Source organism: Amia ocellicauda, chromosome 1 (genome assembly GCF_036373705.1).
Source record: "Amia ocellicauda isolate fAmiCal2 chromosome 1, fAmiCal2.hap1, whole genome shotgun sequence".
Taxonomy (NCBI): domain Eukaryota; kingdom Metazoa; phylum Chordata; class Actinopteri; order Amiiformes; family Amiidae; genus Amia; species Amia ocellicauda.
Genome location: NC_089850.1, coordinates 59845708 through 59870152, shown reverse-complemented (window position 1 = coordinate 59870152; position 24445 = coordinate 59845708). Strand labels below are relative to the sequence as shown.

At 41.0% G+C, this 24445-nt stretch overlaps 3 protein-coding genes across 3 annotated transcripts; 2 read left to right on the top strand and 1 right to left on the bottom strand.

Annotated features, from left to right (window-relative positions):
- The first annotated feature begins 1313 nt into the window (after positions 1-1313).
- Positions 1314-4554, top strand: LOC136759421 (interferon-induced very large GTPase 1-like). Its single transcript, XM_066714415.1, is given in 4 exon segments — positions 1314-2851; positions 2930-4176; positions 4179-4417; positions 4546-4554. Coding segments are annotated over 4 exon segments (3033 nt in total).
- A 265-nt stretch (positions 4555-4819) lies between these two features.
- Positions 4820-5971, top strand: LOC136759413 (interferon-induced very large GTPase 1). Its single transcript, XM_066714404.1, has one exon. The coding sequence runs from the start codon at positions 4820-4822 to the stop codon at positions 5969-5971; it is 1152 nt and encodes a 383-aa protein (XP_066570501.1).
- Positions 5972-8213: 2242 nt separating this feature from the next.
- Positions 8214-20247, bottom strand: LOC136755223 (tripartite motif-containing protein 16). The gene is made up of 8 exons (XM_066711707.1): positions 19358-20247; positions 18413-18508; positions 15802-16035; positions 15168-15327; positions 14481-14537; positions 10984-11040; positions 10720-10785; positions 8214-10111 (listed from the first exon to the last, which is right to left on the bottom strand). The coding sequence occupies exons 1-8, from the start codon at positions 19973-19975 to the stop codon at positions 9576-9578; spliced, it is 1824 nt and encodes a 607-aa protein (XP_066567804.1). The 5' UTR covers positions 19976-20247; the 3' UTR covers positions 8214-9575.
- Positions 20248-24445: the final 4198 nt, after the last annotated feature.

The following is a 24445-nucleotide window of genomic DNA, read 5'->3' as shown; positions in this document are numbered from 1 at the left end:
GTGGTTTTGGTCTCACCTGTGGAGGTGGGGTTGATGTTAAAGTATCAGACTTAAAAGGATCATTAGCTGCCAACTATGGAGAGTCCCTTCTTAGCAGGGTAAAGCTGTCCATAGAAAAAACAGGGGGTGCATCAGAAGCTGACAGTTTTACCGGGTGGAAAGATAGCCTTGTTCAAAACAAGAAGACATGGAGAGTCATTAGCAGAGGTTTTCAGCTAGTACCTGTATGGGACATTATTCGTTCTAACCATAAAAGTGACTTCAAGGATTTCCTTCAGTTGAGTAAATGCCTTTTAGAAGCCTTTGAAGCTGAAACCAAGATCAGTGTGGAAATACATTTCAATGAGCAAGTAATTGCGGCAGTTCATAAAGCCAAGTCGTTCATGAAAGAGATTGAAGGCTGGACAAGCTATGACTGTAAAGTAACTTTGAAGGCAGTACTCAAGCTTAAGCAGGAGCTCAATGAAGAGACGCATTCCTGTACCACATGGATAAAAATATGTCTTTGTGACCCAGCCTTTCAGAGCTTTTTAACAAGTACTGTTTCTGCCTGTAAAAATCTCCCTGCAGAGGAAACTGTTACAATTCAGGCCCAACTGAAGTGTATTTTGGTACCAGGCATTTATGAAGTAAAAAATTTCCCAAATCGCTCCACCATTATGACCTGGGTGTATCAATCTCGGGAAGAAAAGATAACTGAAATTGCAGTGCCAACATTTTCTAAATTGACTGAAATCTTGAAGAAATTAGAGGAAGATATAATTGAGCAGAAAGCATCACATGAAACTAAAATAGATGCCACAAGCAGAGCAAGTCGTTCAGTGTATTTATTATCAGAAACAATACGAGACTCGGGACAAAATGAGGAACTGCTTTTGTTGCTATCAGTTAAAACTGCTTTTGGGTATTCTGAGAAGAACAATGCATTCCAATGTCTGCTTTCTGATGTGGACATTAGGTTAATGAAACAGAAACTGGAAGAGAACTTTACCAAATATTGCAGGTTAAATACAGAATCCAAACTAAAAGCACAAGCATTTTTATTTTTAGCAGGATTACAAGTGGACCTTGACTATCGTTCTATCTCCCACAATGAGGCAGAACTACGGTTAAATGCAATGAAGTCTCAATTGCAGGGAACTATTGCACCTGACATTGATCAAGTCATAACACGATTTAAGAAGAGAAGCAAAACCATGAATGAACTTGAGGCAGATTTGACTGCTTTAATTAATGGAGATTATAAATCAGTGACCCCAATCAAGTCACAGGATGTGAATAAGGAGTTTGTCACAGATACAAAAAATACTATAATGCAAAGAAATTCCGTAGAGCCCACAAACTCCACAGACATTGAACAAAACCAAAAGTTCAAGTCTCTGCTGAACAAACTGGGGCTCCAGGATTTCTATCCTAAAATGATGCACACAACAGATGTTGTCATCATTGATAAGGCATCCCTTGATGTAAAGCAGCCACAATCAGAGCAGGAGCTTCCACTAAGATACCTTCAAAAGCTCATTATGTTGGATTATCGGATACGCTACTTAGCTGTGGAAAGTAATTCTGAAGAAGAAAACATTACAACTCAAAGTGCAATGGAGAGTACAAATGAGTTATCAGTTGAAGATTTCTTTGGTGATATTGAATCTGAAGAGAGAGCACCACCAGATACAAAGTATCAACCTCGTATTCATCCTATGGATCTTCAGATGGCAATATTTCACTGTGCCGATGACTTTTTGAGGCAGTATCTTTTAACCAAGCTCTCCCTGTGCCAGTATGCAGTTCCTCTTCTAGTCCCTAATCCATGTAGCCCATATATAGAATTCCCTCTGTGGTCATTTCATGAAATTAAAATGAGTATGCAGGTTTCTGATAATTCAACAGATAGCTACAAAGTCTGTTCAATTAACAAAGCTAAAATGCCAGTAGTATCTTTTACAAGACTTGGGTCTTCTTCATTATCCAAATCCCAGATGCTAAATATGTTGATCAACAGACAGAAACACCACACTTTCTTTCACCGGCACTGCAGCGGTAGCTCAAAAGACAGCCTTCTCATGGAAGGAGTGGTGGAGATTTCATGGTACTGCCCTGGTGGCAAAACAGACGACTTGTTTGATGAATGCATAGCATTCACAAACCTTCATGGAGATACAAGCAAACATCCCAAACAGATCAAGTTTCTAAATGAAATGACTTCCATCAATGTCATTCTCCTGTCATATTCTGATCTCAATGAAGATGGAAAAACCATTCTGAAACACTATCTGACATCTCCACAGCCACTGATCTGCCTTTGTGCGGACAAAGAAATTATTTCAACTCCACAAATAGGTACAAAGCTGAAGATAGGTGCAAAAAACAGGAATGAAGCTGAGTTTATTGAGGAGTTTTCATCAGCAATCAAGAAGTTATTAGTAATCTCAAATAAATCCCTCACACTGGAAGACTGTTTGCACATTGCAGAAACACAGGGTTTTGTTGCTGATGAAAACAGTAAAAACTGTAAGAAAGGAAAAGTCTTGGCGAAAAAAGTACTGAGTGTTTTGGAAAATAAGGACATATCAGAGGTGAAGGGAATGTTCTTACCTCTTCAAGGAGAAATGTGGCACAGGTGGTGCCAAAAAGACAAAGAGCTCCATCGCTTAGAATTGAAACAAAACAGAAGTATTGAAGAGCATCAAAGCACAATTGAAGAAGAAAAAAAGTCAATTCGCCAAGCTCAACTGGACAAAGCATTCCCTTTGAACAACTTCATTAAGCCAATCATACAAACTCTGTATTCAGAGACTGACACAACAAAAATGTATTTCCTGAAGTGGGTTAAGGAATTTTTGGACACATGGTCCATTGATCCTCTTATGAAGCTATACCGGCAGTATCATGATACATGGTCAGCTATTCTTTTGCTCCAAAACCAAAGTGAAACTGCAAAAACTGAGTTAACCAAAGAGATGACTTTGAAGTAGTCAGAACTGGACAGCATATCAAATCAAATCAATGACTGTACATTTGGGATAGAGCACATTTTAAGAGAGTTAGGGCAAATCTATGAGGCTATGGAAGTGTGTTCTGAAGAAACATATGCTGCGCTGCCAGAGATTGCTGCAGAATTATTCATGCATGGATATCCTCTTGAACTCATGTATGGGGATGCAGTATATGTACCTTTGAAGTGGATTGGGGCCATTATTGACAAGATAATTGAGAAGCTCGGAAATCAAAAGCTATTTGTTCTTTCCGTCTTGGGGCTTCAGAGCAGTGGTAAATCCACACTTTTAAATACCATGTTTGGCCTTCAGTTCACTGTTAGTGCAGGTTGATGCACTCGAGGAGCATTTATGCAGCTAATTAAGGTCAAAGGGGACATCAGAGAGGACATCAGAGAGGACTTGAAGGTTGACTATATTCTTGTTGTGGACACTGAAGGGCTGAGGTCTTCAGAACTGGCAAACAAATCAACACTTAATCATGACAATGAGCTGGCAGCTTTTGTTATTGGCTTAGGTAATATGACTTTCATCAACATTTTTGGAGAGAATCCATCAGAGATCCAAGACATCCTTCAGATTGCTGTTCAGGCATTTTTAAGAATGAAACAGGTGAAGTTGTCTCCTAGTTGCCTGTTTGTTCACCAAAATGTGGGAGAAATCACAGCAGGAGAGAAAAACATGGAAGGGAGAAGGAGCCTTCAGGAGAGACTTGACAAAATGACCAAAATTGCTGCAGAACAGGAGCAATGCAATGTTACAAGATTCAGTGATGTCATCAGATTTGACGTGAACACACATACACATTATTTTGCTCATCTTTGGGAAGGAAATCCTCCTATGGCACCTCCAAACCCAACTTATAGCCAAAATGTACAGGAGCTCAAGAGCTTCCTTTTCACAACTGTTAAACACCAAACTGATGGCAAGATTTTAAAGTTTTCTGAACTGAAAACCCGTGTCCAGGACCTTTGGAAAGCACTGCTGAGTGAGAACTTTGTTTTTAGTTTCAGGAATTCTTTAGTGATTGCAGTGTATAACAAGCTTGAAGAAAAGTATAGAACATGGACTTGGGATCTTAGACGCCATATGCTGGAATTGGAAAACAATCTGATTAATCAAATCAAAAACAAGATGGGTTTGGATTCTAGAATATTGAATGATATGGAAAAAAAGGTGCATTTAAAAAATTTAAAGAATTAATCAGCAATGAAAAGAGTCAGCAACAGCTGCATGAAAAGAAATATGACTATGAGGATAAGCTGTTGAGGAGCAGCAAAGAGCTGGCCACAGAATTGAAGGCCAAGGCCACAGATAAGGCTGAAATGGAGAGAGCTTTTCAGAAACTGTGGTCTAATTGGGTTTCTGAAGTAGCATCAGATTCCAGGCCTTGTGAAGATGAGATTCAAGTGGAAGTGGATGTAGAGAAAATCCTCTTACATCACTTTGGAAACCAAAAAGGAATCACTAATAAAATGAAAAACTATACCAGTACTAACAGCAAAACATTTTCGCTCACTTCTTCTTCGCACCTTGAATTAAATTTCAGTTTGTTTAAAGGTCACTGGCGTTTAACAAAAGAAGATAAGCAAAAGGCAGAGGATTATTGCAATTTATTCTCTCAAAAAATAAAGGATTACATCTCTAAGAAAGAGAGAGAGAAACTTGATTATAGCCAGCACTACATACATGAAATGATAAAAATGATATCTGAAGAAATAGTCCAATGCAACAACTCACAGGAAAGATTTAAATTCACAAAGGAGTATGAGATAGACTTTACTATACATTTATGTAGAATGTCAGTCTCTAGGTTTGAAGCAATGCATCAAGCATTCCGCAAGGCCAGTGATCCAGTTATCTACCTAGGGAAGAAGAGAGATGATTATTTCAAAACCTTTCAGACCTTCTGTCAAGGAGCAACAACAGTTGCCATTTTTGCAGACTTTTTGGCCAGTAAACTGCAAACTGCTATCCATCAAGCTGTTTATACTAAAGTGTGCCTTGACATAGCAGACTTAATGCAGAACAACTGTCAAGCACTAAATGGAAACCGAGAAAAGTTAGAATTCCATATTCTAAAGGAACTGGCAGCGAAGCAAAATTTTCAAGCTTTCCAGATGTACATTAACTTTCCCAAGCAGTATTTTGAGGAGTTTATTACAAATTCTGTTTACAGTTATTGCAAAGAAAATGATAACCTGAAAACATTTTTAAATACTAGACTCAGAGGATTTCAGTGTCTGCTCTTGAAGGCCATAGCAACAGCCACAAGTAAGACAAAGGACATTGGAGGCAGTGTGGTCATGTGGCTGGATGAGTTTTGCAGTCAACTCGGAGGTGAACTACAGCTTGGAAGACAAGAGCTGAAAGCTGTTGAGCATCAGGAGATCAAAGATATCGGGTTTCTTACAGAGTCTGTGACTAAGGCTTTGGAAAACGTTGTGGAAAGTCTGAGTAAAGACTTCCAGAAAACATCCCTGAAGGACATAGAGCATGGAATGAGCAATATCATTGACATCCTGATTGAACAGCTCTGTGGGTGCTGGGAGAAGTGTCCATTTTGCAATGCTGTCTGCACAAACACAATCCCTGGACATGATGGAGACCACAGTGTTCCCTTCCATCGCCCCCAGGCTGTCACTGGTACAACCTGGTACAAAACCAATTATTTGGTCACTGATATATGTACTAGTCTTGTTGCTAGTGATTGTTCAATTGTTTTAAGTGAGTCCAACAAAATACCATATAAAAGATACAGAGATGCAGGAATTCCTTACTCACAGTGGAGTATCACTGCTGACAACTCTTCCTTGAAGTACTGGCAATGGTATGTAGCATATTTCAGAGAGAATTTAGAGAGCAGCTACAAGTCTAAATTTGAAGGCAGAGGGAACATTCCAGATACATGGACCAAGATTAAGAAAGAAGAAGCACTGTCTGAGATTGGGAAACGTCTAACAAGCAATTCTTGAAAATAAATAACTCAAGACATGGAGTGATAGACATGAAGACAGGAAGGAAATTGTTCACCAAAGAGCTTGTTTCTTAAGACATCATTTGAAAATGCATGTCCTCCATTTTGATGTGTAGTATCTTTCAACTCATGGATAAAATAGGACTGGAATTAGTGATGGTTACTTTACTAAAAATAAGTGTTTAAAGTCTTGCTTAAAAGGAGTTTCACAGTATGAAGATCTCTAATAATGCTTTTTCTTGTTTTCATTTTCAATTTTATTACCTATATGCTTTGCTTTTAAAGTTTCAAATTATGCATTTTGTGGTTCTTTTAATTTATTGGCATTGAACCTCACGGCTCACCTGTTGTGTTTACTGATGCTTGTGTGTGACCTCAATCCATTAAACAAGCTAGCTGTTATTTTAAATTTAGTCACTTAAGCATAATAGTTGTGTGTCATGCCAGTGTTGAATGCTGTGATGTAACTTAAGTTCTGACTTTCCTTTATACGCATGTGATTTCAACCCAATTGCTCAAGCAGACTAACCAAGGCATTTAATAGAGGTATACAGCCACACAGAAGGACCGGGTCAATCCCCAAAACACCAGTAAATGGCGTAAAAATTATGAAAACACAACCATTTTCCACATGTAAGCCCACAGTTTACATGCAAATGCTACTGTCTGATATAATCGTATATCTTATATCCCGAAATGGTCCATTTATTGTGGGTTTCAAGGTAAAGCAAGTTGCTGATGGACATTTCTATTATCATTATGCTCTCTATATTGTTGTGGGTCTGTTGTCCACTGTTCAGTACTGTACATCGTGTTATAATCCAAACTTTATCAAACACTTCTATTCATGGCTTGTAAGATAATTTAAACAACGTATTAAACAACAAGGCGCAATGCAATCATTTGCTCTTTGCATGGCTGCGGGTAAACAGCAGCTCATTTCTTCTTCAATAAACTAAGACCGTGTAAACCCAAGATCTAAGGTCTAAGGTCAAAACACACATGTAAGGTGAGGAAGAAAGGACTCTGAAGTGACGTGACTCAGTTCAACGGGTCTTTATTTTTAGTCAACCACTTCTTTTGTAAACCCGCAATCTTTCTCCCCTTCGATCCCAGCAGCAACATGCAAATTTACAGCGCTGGTGAGATGCATCATCAAGTAATGCAAAATCTCCTTCCTTTTATGGGTGAAAGGCCAGCCTGGAATGATAATGGGACTTCTGAAACTCATGTGCCACAGTGTTATGGTGTTAAGGCAGCTTGTAAGCGCTGTTTCAGGGAGTGAGCATATGCCCCAGGAGTGCCAGGAGTAGAGTTACTCTGGTCTGCCTCAGCACTGAAAAGAAAATTCACAGGTAGTCGTGGTTCCTGGCCATGTGCTAGGTAATATGGAGTGTGAACAGTGCTAGCACAGGCAGCCAAGTTATAGGCCAATTCTACCTGACTCAGATATGCGCCCCATTCACCTCCATGTTGAAAGATGTACTTTGACAGCTGACCTTTCAGGGTCTTGTTGAAACGTTCGACCATGCCATCCGATTCAGCATGGTATAGGGTTGTCCTGCTTTTCTTGCCAAGCAGACTGCAGAGTTCACAAACAAGGTCAGACTCATACTGGTGAGAGACTATGAGCTTCTCCTGGTGTGATGTCACACATAAATTGTCCACAGCTTCAAAGGAGCTGGACATTTCACAGAGGTGTCACTTCAGACTTTATACACTTAATGTTAAAACCTACACATAAAAATGATAAAAAAGGTTATGAATGCAATGCCGGTTATCTGAAAAAGGAAGCACTGCCCAAGGGAGAAGGGTTTCTGCACACTTCTGTAGGAACCCGATCGAAACGTCACTATCAAAGGCAGTGCTTCCTTTTTCAGATAACCACCTAATGTCCTTAGTGTGATTCAAATAGCACCTGTGGACCCGCACAAGGCAGAGCAGGTGAAGCCGACTCTCCTGCTCTGAAGAGAATGGAGGAGGATGGAAAGCCATCAACTCAATATGCCTGTTGACATGAAATGGAGACTTTTGGGAGGAAAGCAGGGATAGGCTGTAGCGTGACCCTGGAGCCATCTCCCGCAACACGGACACAGTGCAAAGGCAAAGGGTGGTCACATCAAATATTGATGTAGATTTTTCTTCTGTTCACTCACTTTGCATTTTGTTAATTGATATAATCTATTAAAATGTCTATTTTTGAAAGCATTCTTACTTTACGGCATTTTTTCACACCTGCCTAAAACTTTTGCACAGTACTGTATTAAAATACTGCATTCCAGAGAAACAATATTCACGAATGACAAAATACACAATAGAATATACCATGCAAAATAATACATTATTATTGGTATGGAGTGGAATTCCAGAGACAGCTATGCAACACACAGAGAATGTGTACTCAGGAGTAATTCCTGTAGTCAACACTAAACAATATAACTTAACCAAACTTCACACAACATTGCCAGAACAATTAGTGCTATTTTATTAGCAATTGAATTATGGGGTTATCCATTTATGAATAGCACATTCCCAATGAAACCAAATCAGATGATTATACAGTATATCTTTCTTTTTATAGTAACATAAAACAAAACTGTCTTATTTTCTATAGCCAATATTTCATTATGTAGTTCACATTATGAATAGGAATAATATTATGGTCACCATTTCCCCAACTAATATTATTACTGTTATGAGATCTACATTAAATATGAAATATTTGAAATTGCAATTCACTTATTTAATTGCTGAAATTACTGGACACTTTTTCCACCAAGTACAAATACAAGTAAAATAATAACGCAGATTGCAGGGAAATTGATACTTATTTAACAAAGTTATATTTTTTCTATTTCACCGAAACTTCTTCAGCCAGGCTAGTATTAGTGATAATTTAAATTGATTTAGTATAGTTCAGACAGAGGGTGCCAATACTGCCTGTTTATCCATAGCTATCTGTAGTACTACTCAATGAGTGTTCAGGAAACATACATAGATATAAATTTAATTACCTTAATAAACTATTTATTAATCAAAAATAAGTAGTTTGCTCTTATTTCAATGTTGAAATATGTTGTGTATGAGTGATATTAAAAGTCCAATATAAAAATAACACTTGAAATAATGTATATTCTGAAGATTGGGTCAATCATATTACTGTAGGACAAGAATGGAGGACAGTGTTTTATGATGTGGGTCTGGCCTGTAACCGAAAGTCCTGACTAGGGACCCACTGCCTGAGCCAGTGAGGGAGCAGAAACTGGAGAAAATTGAGTGATGGAATAGTCAATAGGCAGTGTGACTCATTGTGTATAATGTTTTACTGTATTTTCACTGGTAGAAAAAGTGTTGGGTTTTACTGAAAGACAAGTAAGGAAGGAAAGAATTAGGCATGATATTATAGATTGACTCTTGTTAAAATGTACTCACCATTTCTGAAGACCAAGCAAGATAGCATTGTACATGTAATATATACAGTATAACTGCAATAGCACATTCTTACACCGTTTTATTTATACTTTAAATATAACGTGTTTATATTCCCATTGATGCTGTTTGGCATACTCAGAGTACAGGAAGCTTAGTTGGATCAGATGAGGCTAGTCCAGTTGGCAGAGAGTCACACTGGACCCCACTCCAGACCATAACCGGAAGCCAGCATACAGAGGCTTGGCGAATGCGGTTTGCACCCTGTGGATGAGGGTTGCAATGTCAGAGATGCTGTAGAAAGACAGATTTCCAGCTCCATGGTCCAGATACACTCCGATCCGGGAAGCTTTGGATCCTGGCACCGTGATTTCTGTCTTATCATGCCAGACAGAATAACTAGACCCGGACCAGCTCAGACTCCAGGACTTGTCGTTGTGTCCCAGTCGGCTTTGGTTGGCCGTGCCTTTCCTGTCAATCCCTTTGTAGGTCACCCCGACAGTGAACTTTAACCCGCTCCACTCCACTTCCCAGTAGTAGCACCCCCCACACAGAGCCTCTCGACACAGCACCTGCCTCCAGTAGTTGAATCTTTCCGGGTGGTTGGGATGGAGTTGGTTCTCCGCCTTCATCTTTCCTTTCCTGTTCCCCCCTGACAAGCGGAGGTGTCTGAAGGCTGTGTTAGGGTCCAGAGTGAGCTGACAGGCATCTGATTGGTGTAGAAAGAAAAATAAATGGGGGGGGTTAAAGTTGGAGACATGCACAGATACCTGGAGAGACCCTAGTACAGGAGCTAGCTAACTCTAAAGGTATCCTAGTGACTGATGATTTAGAGAGACCAAGACAAAACTTCCAGGATTGTAGCCAGGAACATGGTTGGCCTATACTGTACAAGTAAGAGATAGACATGCATGTCTGTGTTGTTCTGGGTGTGTGTATGTGTATGCATCTGCAGTTGTGCCAAAGTGAAAGTGTGTATGACTGTCTGGCTACATAATATGATGTCATGTTACTTTAAAGTTAAATAAACACCAGAATGTCCAGTAGAGAACTAACAGTAAGACAGTAAGACGAAATGCTTGTGTGATCCCAAATGTTAACAAAGAGAATCCTGTTGAAGAAATCTTCTAAACAACCGAAACTGCCTATCTGTACTAATACATGAATACCAACAACAACAAAAATCAACAATACAAAGAGAGGATGGTGATCTGAAAACTTTAACTCTGTGTCTCCAGGTTATTGCCTGTGTGGGTGTCTTGCAACAGTTCATGCAGAAAAGTAATCTGTCAAGGCTTTTTGTGAAAGCGAACTCACATTTTAAGAGCTCTTCTCTGGTCCTGGGCTCTGGGGCTTTGAGACTGGACACGTCATCGTCATTGTCTGGAGAGAGAAGAGATTGAGAGGAAGGGACAGAGAGAGAAAGAATGAGAGGAGGGGACAAAGGAGGCAATGAGGTACAGCTGCAAAAGATGAATGAATAGTGTTTATTATAAGGGTAGGGCAATTTGCTTCCAAAAATGTATGTATTGTTTAAAGGGAAGGTATTAGGTTTACAAACACACTTAGATGAACACTCACCTTGTCTACAGCAGTCTGAATTGTTAGCCCCTATAGTGCAAACTGCTCCAGTGTCTCCTATAGAAGACATTAAATGGACATTTGTAATTAATAGGACATAGGATACTGTGTCTAGAGCAGAGATAAGGAAGGAGCCTATATTACATTACATTGATTGTTTACATGGTTTGTTGTTTAGCTACGAATTATATATCTTGCACCTGTTTTGTAGTAAGAGCAGCGACTGTTTGTTAGTGAATTTACCAAGTTACTTGGCACACTCGACACGCCCCATCTGTAATCAGAAGCGTTACACTGTAGGCTGTGATTATTTATAATGTATTTAGCATTACTACGAGCTATTGGTCAGTGTAACTGCATGTGTCTTTGTCTGTATTCAGATATTAAGCGGCCATTAATTGTGCTATTAGCAGTCCTGCGTGGGAGGGAGGGCCATCCTGACCAGCCTTGTGCCATTCAACGCAATGCAGGTGTGCACTGTCCTAATTAGTTACAGGCGACGTATTTAACTGCCCCCCGGACCTCTACGCCAGCAGTCAGCGCCAGCAGCCTTCAGTGCCCACCTTCCAAAGGGCAGGGATTCTAGCTGCGGGGACTCCAACGAGGAGAAGACTGTGAGGAGACGCTTCACAACAGGCAACCATGACGAACTCTCTGATTCCCATCCTGCTCTCGCCATCTTCTCAGTGTGCACCTGCATGCCATTGCTTCCCTAATCCCTCTAACCTCATCTCTCTGCCTCTCCCCTCTTCCTCCCTCCCCTCTACTCCACTCTCTGGAGGCCTGTGGAACTGCCACTCAGCTTCCAACAAAGCCGACTTCTTCTTCGCCTTGCCTCCGACCAGTCTCTGGATTTCCTCGCTCTCACCGAGACATGGATCTCCCCGGACAACTCTACCACCCCTGCTGCCTTATCCTCTCTGTTCGTCCTGTCCCACTCCCCTCGGCTTACCAGGGGGGGAGGAGGAACTGGGCTCCTGCTATCCCCTTCTAACCTCTTCTCTGTCCCTCTCTCCTCTATCACGACCCACAGCTTTGAATTCCATGCAGTGGAAATCACCTCTCCCTCTCACCTCTTCCTTCTAGTTCTCTACCATCCACCTGGTCCACTCACCTCCTTCCTGGATGAACTCAACTTTCTTCTCTCCTTCCTCCCCTCCCTGTCCTCACCTACCATCCTCTTGGAAGACTTCAACATCCACCTCTCCAACCCTTCCCACTGTGCCGGACTTCTTCCTCTTCTTCACTCCTTTAACTTCTCTCTCTCCCCGTCTCCCCCCACTCACAGGGCTGGCCGCCAGCTAGACCTCATCTTCTCTAGAGGCTGCTTCCCTTCAACACTCTCCGTGACACCCATGGACATCTCGGACCACCGCTTCATCTCCTTCTCCCTTTCCCTCCCCTCCCCTCCCTCCCCACTCCACCCACTCCCTCTGTCACCTTCCGCTCTGTCTCCCCCTCCACCCTTGCCTCCACTGCCCTCACTCTCTTACCTTCCATTTCCCATCTTTCTGTCAACTGTGCTACCTCCTCTTTGTTCTCCTCCCTCACCTCCTCCTTTGACTCACCTCCTTCTCCTCCAAGATTGCAGACATCCTCAAGCTCTTCAACACTCCCCCCTCCTCTCCCATCACACCCAAACCTCCCACCGATCAAGCTTCCTTCTCATCATTCTCACCTCTCCCAGATGCTGAAGTTACTGCTCTCCTACTACGTCACAAACCTACAACATGTGCCCTGGACCCTCTCCCTTCTCGCCTCCTCCAAGAGACTGCTCCTGATCTTCTCCCCTTCATCTCCTCCCTCCTCAACTCCTCACTCCTCTCTGTCTGTTTCCCCTCTGCATTTAAACAAGCTGCTGTCATCCCACTCCTCAAGAAACCAACCCTTGACGCCACCTCTCCTCAGAACTACCGCCCTGTCTCCCTACTCCCCTTCCTCTCAAAGACTCTCGAGCGGGTGGTCCACCGTCAGCTCTCTGACTTTCTGTCCCAACACTCACTCCTTGATCCTCTGCAATCCAGCTTCCGCATAGCTCACTGAGACGGCTCTCCTGGCAGTCACTGACACCCTCAGCTGTGCTCAAGCAGCCTCCTTCTCCTCAGTCCTCATCTTCCTTGATCTCTCTGCAGCATTTGACACAGTCTATCACTCCATCCTCCTCTCCTGCCTCGCTGACCTTGGAATCTCTGGGACTGCTCTCACCTGGTTCTCCTCCTACCTCAGCGACCAGTCCTACCAAGTGACATGGCGAGGTTCCTCATCCACCCCCCAACCTCTCCTCACAGGTGTACCCAAAGGCTCCGTCCTGGGCCCACTCCTGTTTACTCTCTACACTCGTCTGATATTCTCTCTGCCCTGATTCGCACACGCTACTCCACTGCTCCGCTCCCTCCACTGGCTCCCGATACCGGCACGCATTCAGTTCAAGACATTGACCCTCACCTACCGCTCTATCGACCACACTGCACCAAGCTACCTTCAGACACTCGTCTCTCCATACATTCCCTCCAGACCACTGTGCTCATCCAGTGCCAGAAGACTAACCCTGCCTCCTCTCTGCTCCCCTTCCTCCAGAGCCCGCTCCTTCTCATCCTTGGCCCCTAAATGGTGGAACGACCTTCCCACCGAAGTCAAAACAGCAGAGTCCTTGACCTCCTTCCGGCGATTACTCAAGACACATCTTTTCGGACAGCACTTATAATAATAGTCCTTTAACCCCCGTTCGATAGCACTTCAGAGTTTTATATTCTTCTTGTGTTTTTGATTGTTTCCTCCGTGCTCCCTTTCCAGTAGCCCTTGACTGTGACTCTACATCTTGACAGCACTTAGCTTTTACCATCCAGGATGTAGGACCTCACTTACTGTACTTGCCTGTGTAAATTGTAAATTGGAAGTTGTAAAATGTATTATATTTTGAATTGCTATGTTTTATGTAAATTTTATTTGTAATGATTGATGCCTTTATTGAACTGTATTTTTGCACTTTGTTTTGCACTCATGTTGTAAGTCGCCCTGGATAAGGGTGTCTGCCAAGAAATAAAAATAATAATAACAATAATATTGGACTGAGAATTATATGCAGGTAATGTTGTCCATGCTTATAGACCAATGTATCTGTTTAAGCACTGAGGTTTAGCTGAACTCAATTTCCTAGAAGCCCTGAACACTGGGTTTGATGAAACACACCTATAGGCTACACAATGATTGATGGGTATTGACTGGAAGTGTCAGGGCTTTGGTTTATAGTCTTCCTGGTGCTCATTTGAGGAAGGTTTCTGTGGTTACACCTGTCTGTGCATACATAGTTTATTGTAGAGTTATATTTCATTACAATTCCTTTATATTTTCTAAGTTTGGAATTGTGCAGAAAGCCTGTCTGATGTCACTTGCAGACCTTTAAGAGATAAGTGAAAGTATCTTTACTACTTTGACCAAATGAAAAGCCAAATTTAGCAATAAAATAACACAGTATGTTCAGTTGTAAGTCATCTCACCTTGTGTATAGGCATCCACACTTCTTGATCTTGGGATGAAAGCTGTTCCTTGATGCACTGTATTAAAGAGTATAAAGTACATTTGCTTAGGGGCCATAGTGTTCAAAAAGCATACAACCTTTGATGCCTTTCCACCATTTTTAAGTAAGGTTTCTTGTACTTCATGGCTTCTCCAAAAATGAATTGTGTCAATAAAACAAAGCAATAGCTTGTAAGGATTAAAAAAAAAAATTAATAGAAATGTCAGCTATGTCATATAACAAGTCCTTAGATACAGGCTTCTTTGGTGATTATGACATCCAAAACTGGCAGTACTTTGCAACCTCATTAAGGTGTACAAAACAAAATTGAAGAAAAAGTGAGAAACACTAGATCATTTCAAATTGCTAATTGTTTCTTTAATCCCCTCCCTATTTGGAATCATCAATTATAAACCAGTTCTGCTTTGAGTCCTGTGTTTAACAGGGAAGAGACATTGGCAACTAACATGCATGTGCACTTGTTAGACTATCTGCTTCTTTCTACACTGCCACTCTTACAGCGTAAATAACAGAGCAACAGCATAATACAGAGGACTGATCCAGCCCTCACAGACAACACTGCAGTGCTCCCAGGTGCCCAATAAGACAGAGGGGGGCGCTGTTATGTGTTGAGCTGAAGAAATTTCACCCAACCCCTGACACCCACCTGTCTTTGAGATGCTGGCTAGCTGCTCCTTGCAGACTTCCTCCACCCGCTGTCTCAGTTCACACACAGCTGTCTTCAGTACCCCACACGAGAGCTCAGGGCTGAGAGAGGCGTTGAGGATTTCTCCAGGTGGGAGGGGGGCACATAGACTGTGGAAATGCTACAGAGAGAGGGAGAGGGAGATGACATCATGGTTTATATGCAATACTTATCCCATGCAACTAGATACCACAGTAACGGCAACCAGGGTAACCAGAGGCAACCACAAATCTTCACATCACTTTGTCTGCAAAAAGTCTACCTTTGACGGACTGGACAATGCTGTACATTATTGCACTGAGAGAGGGAGGATAAAGCAGACATCCTAATTGATCAGACACGACTGTTTATTAATACAGTGTGTACAGAGAGAAAGTAGGGTTAATACAGTTACACTGATACAGGACACCAGTGTACATTTCAATATTTCACTCAGGGATAGACAGAGGTCAATACTGACAGAGAAGGAGAGCATTACAGACACCCTGACTGAATGGACACCACTATATATTAACTCTCCCTCTTGAATGTTTGAGAAGAGAAACCCTGGTATCCCCATTAACTGGATAGTATGGTTCCTCTTTAGCATTGTCACCTTCAGGAAGTGGATATGGTCATCAGTGTGGGAGAGCTGGCTCAGTTCGACATCCCTCCTCTTGAGCTGGGCGATCTCCTGCTCCAGCCGCTGGATCAGGCCTTCTGTCTCACTGGCGACCACATCCTCGTTAGCGACAAGGAGCTTGTTAACCTCCGCCTGCGTCCTCTGGAGGAAACACATCAGCTCGGCAAACACAACCTCACTCTCTGCCTTCATGGCCTGCGACGTGGTCTGTTTAGAGAGGACACTCAGATGAGACTAGGGATAGACAACTGGACGTTTTGTGAAAGGAATCACAGGTAACAAATATGACAAAATGGATATTTAAAGTATTGTGGAGACGCAGTACCCTGAGCACACTGCATCATTAATGTTATCCAGCTGTCATACAGAAACATTGTGTTCTTTGTTTGGTCTGGAATTAAAGAAATCAAATCCAAATTGTATTTTGTTGCATTTATATGTAGCGTTATGTTGGGTGTATTTTGATAAGAAGACCTCTCCCCCCCCCAAAGTTATCAGATTTCCTTAGCTCATCAGCTTGAACTGGTTTGCATCAAAGTGACAGTTTTGGGGAGGATGGCACCGAGAAGAGGCCAAATAGGTTGGAATCCTGCTATGAAATGCCTGGAGAAAGGGGCCTTTGAAGTGGACGAGAGCCGAAATCCCGACATAGACCTACGAACCGGGGCCAACCGGCATTTCCAAAAGATGGCATGGATTGACATCAGTCATAAATCAAGCCCCCCTCCAATAGGACACTGGGGGCTGAAACCGAAATCCAATCTCAAAAATTCAACAACCAATCACCTATTGATCTGACAGACTATAAGGAACAGCGCACGGCCTTTTTCTCTCTCTCTCTCTCACCTGAACCAGTAACTCGCTGCCACAGCTCAACCTGTAGCTCTGTTGCCAGAACCAGAACCAGAAACCAACTAAGTCTTTGCCGGCAACAGAAGAGTTAAACTGGGAGAAGGAGATTGAGCCGTACGAAGAATTCTTTTAAAGGACTTTATTAAATAAGGAACTTTACAGACTGCGCTGCCCGCCTGTGCCCACCTGATCAGTGGAGTTTTACAGCTGGACAATTGACTAAGTCGACTGTATACGAAAGTGTCAGTCATTTAAATAGCTATTTGAGTCTTAAGAAACTTGACCCGTGGAACAAACAGGGCCCTGCTTTCCTCAAAGAGTTTGTCTTCAAGTAACTATGGTGGAACCCTGCTTACAAAGAAGATTTTGTGCACAACCTTGGAGCCTTCAAACCAGTGGAAAATCTGTTTGGAAAAGACTCTACATTCGCGAAACCCCAACTTCCAGGTGCATCGACTGAGTGGAAGTTCTTGGACAAAGCCGAACCGGACTGCCTTTGTTCCAAACCACACGGACCTCGTGCCGTGTGCTGTTATCTGAGCCCGAAGACAGAGAGGCCTCTCTGAGACGAAGTTCAGATAAGTTTAACAGTTTGGAGTTAATGATTCATGACATTTGAGAAATCAATTAGAAATGTTAATCTGTGATTCATAACTCTAGAATGTGTAATATCATTTAGTTTTCTTAAATATAAATGTGTGTTGCATTAAACTGTTTTGTTGATAATTTTAGAAATAAAATCTGTCAACGCCGAGAAATATCTTCTCATTCCTGTTTAACTGTTTAGTCTGAAATTGACACAAGTTAATAGACACTAGATTATAGGTGGCCCTGCCTATCCTTAATCATTGAATAATAATCAGTTAAGGGAAATTGTGGTAACAAGTAATGATAGGATCTTTCTCGGCACCTAAACGTAAATGAGACTGATATATATATAACGAGAAGTTACCAGACATAAATACTAACCTGCTTAGTTATTTAATGTCTGACTAATAATACTAACGAGAGACTCACCTTCGTCTTACTAACCAGTATTGTAGTCAATGTGTTTATAACCTTTTTTGTTTAACGATTTGTGTGTTATCATATGCGATCCCATGGTCTTTGATTTGGTCACGGAAGTGATTTGTCTTTGATTTGTTGATCTAGAGTTGAATTTTAATTAGTTTTTCCCTTTTGTATAACTAGTGTAGTGCTACATTTAGTCTTTGTTTTTGAATAAATTTGACAATTTATATCTTTGGAATTGGTGTCTGCGTCCAATTATTACAGAAATTGAGTTCTACAAGATTCCAGGAATCGTGATAAGGTGATACTATAAATTCACTTCTTTAATTGAAATTTATAAGTGTACCTTACGCTACATATATATATATATATATATATATATGGTATAGATTGCCAGTTTAACTGTTTAACAGCAACTGTACTTTGAATCAAATGCACTTTTAGACCATCAACTGTAAAATACCTCACAATATATTTTTTAAATGTCAAATTGAAAAATTAATTGGACAAATTAAGTAACTGAGGACTCAGTTGGAACGAAAACCAGCATCATACACACGGCCCTCCGGGAATTGAGCTTGAGACCACTGGTCTAGACTATAAGACCCAAATGGGAGCCAGTGCTGTCTGGCCAATAGGGCCTAGATTGGAGCAGTTGCTGTCTGGACAATAGTATAGGCCACAGGTTGGAGACAGTGTATGAAATATAGGATTATTTTACTTTGTGTGTCTTTGCAGCCTCTTTTAGATTCAGTAGCTCCCTTTCTCTGTCCTGAATCCTCTGCTGGGTGTCTGCCTGGGTCCCTCTCAGCTCCTTCTGTGGACAGATGCACACAGGGATCAAAATGAATCATCTTTCCATATAAAACTTTATGGGATACAGTACGGTGTAAAAGCAACAATAGGCCTAGAATCCTTATGTGCTCAAGGGTTGGCCTGATCCCCAAGAGAATCCCCCCAAAATACTGTAGTCTTACTGTAGTATATTTTGCAGAAACTAAAGTTTTACATTTTAAGTAATCAATACAGAATACAGTTTATAAGCACTGCCATAATAAATCTGTACATACAACAATTGTAAGAACTGTGGCTGCAGTCTTCAACACTTTGGTCAATGCAGGTTTGGTATAGCTCTGACTATACAAACTGATCATATAGTTTACTGAAGCGTTTAATTCTCAATTTTATTTGTTACTATTTTATAAGACAGAAAGCAATAAGTTGATATAATTAAGCAGGCATAATTTCTGATAGTTTTGTTTTAAGGGTTTCATTCTTATATGTGGTAATACAATGTCCTACCCGATAAATTTAGAGTTTGCAGCTGTAAATAGACCCCATAGGTGCCAATTTGCACCCCTGGATATTGCTTTACATTGAAATACTATGCCTGATCAACTTTGTCCACTATCACTGAAATCCCTTCAGTCCCATATACACTCAACCATATTGTTTACATCCTCTGGACTATAGGGCTCAGATTACAGCCAGCACTGTCTGGACTATAGTATAGGGAGTCAGCACGACCTAGAGTTAGACTATAGCATAGAGCTCAGGTTGGAATCACAATTGTCTGGACTATAGAGCCTAAACCACACTCCATGCATAGCCTTTTAATTATAAGTTCAACAGCACCAAGATCAGAACTCAGTACCGGCTCTCTTACCTGTTTCTCTGTGCGCTCAGCCTCGGTGGAAACTGTCTCATGGCCCCTGTGGTTTTGCCCTGTGCAGAAAGTGCAGATACATTCTTGGTCGCAGCGGCAAAACAGCTCTAGGACTTTATGATGCTCCTGGCAGAGCCTCTGCTCCAGGCGCAAGGTAGGGCTGACAGTCTTGTGTGCTTTCAGAGCTGGCGAGTGGTAGTGAGGCTGCAGGTGGATCTCACAATAAGATGCCACACACACCAAGCAGGACCTGAGGGCTCGGAGTCTGGGCCCAGTGCAGACATCACAGGGCACATCCTCTGGACCCGCTACACTGTCAGCAGGAAGAGAAGGATGGTGAAATAGAAGAGGAGGAGAACAGGACGGACCCAATCCCACCGTCTTCACCTTCTCCACCAGCTCCGCCAGCATGGTATTTCTGCTCAGTACTGGCTTGGGCTTGAAGGTCTGTCTGCACTGGGGGCAGCTGTACAGACCCCCCCGTCCTCCCTGGTCCCAATGCTTCTCGATACAACCCCGGCAATAGCTGTGTCCGCAGGGAATGGTCACTGGATCCCTCAGGGTGTCCAAACATACAGAGCAGCTGAACTGGTCCTCTGTCCACACATTGGATGCCATGGAGATGACGAGAAAGGGAGTGAGAGAGTGTGTGCTTGTGAGAGGTGGATAGGAGGGTGGAGTTCAGATTCAGGGAGATCCAGGTGCTGGTGTGTAATGGATGTGGGTGTGAGAGACAGAAAGAGATTTTGTAGGTCTGGATGGAAGTCAGTTTAATGGGCCTCAACCAGACTGAGTGCACAAATGTGTGCTGTGTGTGTGCATGAGAGAGATAGAAGGCAGTTAGAGGGAGAGAATTGTTGTGTTGTGTGGGAGATTTGCAAAGTTGGGTGGAAGTCAATGAGAAAGACCAGATTGTGTGTGTGTGTGTGTGTTTTATAGCTGCAGGAATTCACAAGACAGGCGGGGCTGAGGCTGGAAAAACAGGAATAACAGGAAAAAACAGGAAAAACAGGAATACTGTGAGTGAGGGAATAGAACAAATAAAAGGAAAAGAGAGATATGGGGACCCAGGAACAAGATACTGTTTTAAAACTATAATTTAATCAAAATACTATATTATACACCTGCAGACCACAAACTGTACTGCAAATATAAGCTTTTCATTGTTATGGTTATTATCAGTAATTATCAGTACTTATTTATAGGCTGCTAACTCAATTATTCCAAATGACACTTAGAACAGGGGATGTGCCGACTGACGGGAAGACAGCAAATGTCATACCAATCCACAAGAAAGGGGACAAAACTGAGCCAGGAAATTACAGACCAATCAGTCTCACCTGCATCACCTGTAAAATGTTGGAAAAAATTATTAGACAGAAAATAGAGGAGCATCTTAATGAAAACCATATTATTGTAGATAGTCAACATGGGTTTAGACAAGGCAGATCATGTCTTACTAATTTATTATAATTTTTTGAACATGTAACTGCAGCTGTAGATCTCATGAAAGCATATGATATGATATACTTTTCAAAAGCTTTTGATAAGGTTCCACACCAAAGACCGATCCTCAAATTGGAAGCTGTTGGCATTCAGGGTAATGTAAGTAGATGGATTATGAACTGGTTGATGTATAGGAAGCAGAGGGTGTCGATTAGAGGAGTCGCTTCTAACTGGAGTGAGGTTGTTAGTGGAGTTCCACAGGGATCAGTACTAGGGCCTTTGCTTTTTCTAATCTATTTAATGATCTGGACTCTGGGATAGTTAGCAAACTTGTCAAATTTGCAGATGATACTAAAATAGGTGGCTCAGCAGATACAATCTTGGCAGCACAGGCTATTCAGAGGGACTTAGATAATATTCAGTTGTGGGCTGACACCTGGCAAATTAAATTAAATGTGGACAAGTGCAAGGTAATACATGCAGGTAACAAAAATGTCCACTATAATTACACTATGGGAGGTACAGATCTAGATGAAGTAACGCATGAGAAAGACCTAGGAGTGTACGTGGACTCCTCACTTTCTCCATCCAAGCAATGTGGGGAAGCAATAAAAAAGGCAAACAGAATGCAAGGGTATATTGTCAAAAGTGTAGAATTGAGAACAAGGGCAGTGATGTTCAGACTGTATGATGCACTAGTTAGAGCTCATCTGGAATACTGTGTGCAGTTCTGGGCACCACACTTCAAGAAAGATATCGCTGCTTTAGAGGCAGTTCAGAGGAGAGCAACCAGACTTATTCCAGGTCTGAAGAGAATGTCCTACTGAGAGACTGAGGGAACTGAACCTTTTCACCCTGGAACAGAGGAGACTACGTGAGGACTTGATTCAAGTCTTCAAAATCATGAAAGGCATCGACCACATCAAACCAGAGGAGCTTTTCCAGATCAGCAGGGACACACGCACCCGGGGACACAAATGGAAATTGGGCTTCAAGGCATTCAAAATGGAAAACAGGAGACACTTCTTTAAACAGAGAGTAATCACAATCTGGAATAAACTCCCTTAGCGATGTGGTAGAAGCTGAAAGTTTGGGAACATTTAAAAATAGACTGGATAGGATCCTTGGATCACTTAGATATTAATGAACACCACACGAGCACGATGGGTCGAATGGCCTCCTCTCGTTTGTAAACTTTCTTATGTTCTTATGTTCTTATGTTCTTATGGTCCTATCTGAAAGGTGATAATTATGTTGTTATGAGAACTAGACAGAAATGCACCAAAACTACAAAAGAGTTTTGAAATGTCTATAGTGTGTAATACTGCAAAACTTCAGGAATGTATATTCTGTTTGTGCAACTAGATGGAAGAAAAATTATATTGAAAATGTTCAATATTAAAACTTGTATTTAATTTTTGTTATGAACCTGTAAGATTTTTCCCAATGCAGTAAAACTATATAACTTTACCTAAAAACTGCAGTAAATATTTCACAAAACATCATGAACTTGTTTGAATAGACCAATACAGACACTACACAGACCATAGTGTTTAAATATGCATCTACATTGGACAGTTGTAATTATGTTAAAGGACAAGTGTCCCAGTGCCTAGAACTATTTATGTCCATGTGAATTGGTGGGAGTGTATAAGTAAAGTGATCTGTGATTTTTATATAAAATCATATTAACCATTTTTAACAAAAGAAACACACACAGCCTCTCTAAAAGCATTTAAAAGATAATCCACTCAATATAACCAGATTCATTTTTTTTTTGTTGGTTTAAATTATATTATTATTATTATAATTATTATTATTATTATTATTATTATTATTAACAAAAAAAATGCATTGAAGACTTGCCTGCTATTTATTTATGTATTTATTTATGTGTGTTTGTACACTACTGGTCAAACGTTTTAGAACACCTCCATTTTACTATTTTTTATTGAAATGTACACAGTTTAATGTCTCAATGTACTCTAAAATTGAAGCAAATAAACAAATAAACAATTGAAAATAAAAAATAAATCATTGAATTGTTTTGTATAACAAAATTTAACTTCTTTAACTTCTTCTTTAACTTCCCCCCCCCCCCACATCCACATTCTGTTGGGGGGGATACTCGGTCTGAGTAGGAATACCAAATCACAGAAAATATTGACATATTCTGTCTACTGAACAGACCATCCGTGTTTTGGTAGAAGCAACACACAGCCGTAGAGAGCTCAACATGTCAAGATGGAAAACTCCCCCCGGTCTCTGAATGACCAAATAATGCTCAAGAGGGTGCAGTAATACAAACAAAGTATATAACTCTGAAATGTACATTATTTTTCAGTTTTTGTTAACCTAAACTTTTGTTTTAACCTCTGTCAGTTTAACGCTTACCTTTGCACCATTTCAGTTTTAAATTGAAAAAAACAAATAAATGGTGGTGTTCTAAAACATTTGACAGGTAGTGTATGTGCAGTAGAGAATAGCTGTTACGTATTGATTTTTTAATGTTGAAACAAGGCAAATATGAGATATTCCCATAATTCCAATAAAGTCTTTGCGATTTGGTGATGAAATGTCATATCATGAAACACCAGAAGAACTCCTTTGGGGGTATTTACAGCAGCCATGATTATGATGAAGGGTACAGAAGTTGCTCATGTAACAGAAATTATCAAAATACAACAGAAAAATACTCTATGTTTACACTTCTACTGACACATGAGCACATATACATTAATCATTTTAGGAACTGTGGTAGCCGTCCTGTAATACTATCAACATGGTATTTTGTATTTTTATTGTACTTGTTTTTATACTCAAATAGTGAAATTAAGTAAGAATACTATGGCAAACTATATTGATCTGATAGAGAGAGATTTTGTATAGGCTAAGGGAGGGGACAAGTAGGTGATACTGGAAGGGTGGAGCTGCATAAGAGAGTGAGGTTGGAGAGCAGTTTATATGACAAAGGATAGGAACAGGTGTGTAAGTGGGGGGGAGGGGGGCGGTGTTAATCATTTTATTGTACTGTTTGTGTTGTTGTTAATCAAGCTGTGTAGGTAGGTAGGTAGAGATGGTGGGGGGTGGGAAGTGAGGAGTCAGGGGTGGAGGGGACATGCAGAGTAAGGAAGTCATCCGCTTATGCATGTTTACTTTGGTTAATTCAGTATTGTGTTTTTTACTTTTAATTGTGGGTTTACTATAGTTTTACATTGGCTTCCTACGGCTTCAACATGCCTTCACTAGTGCTTTACTACAATAGACCATGAGTAAACTATGGTGTACTATAGGAAACATGTTGTGGAAACATGTTGTGGAAACATAAACCACAGTAGTCTTGTGGTCTTGCGTTCTTCGCTGTCATCATACTTGCCTTGTGACACACAAATGTTTTCCCAGTGACAAGCTGTTGGGCTTCTGCTTATGACTTCATTGAAACAGCAGGCAAGCAGACCAGTCCAACCAGATAGCTGAGAGAGAGGCAGAGAGAACACAGATTCCTTTCATACTCACTATATTCACAATGTATGTACATATATAAAAAGTATTTTCTTCAGGCATATGATTTCATATACACACATACATAATTTCAGGTGCATATTTTACATATTAAATTAATTAACAAAGGTGTTTGTTAAT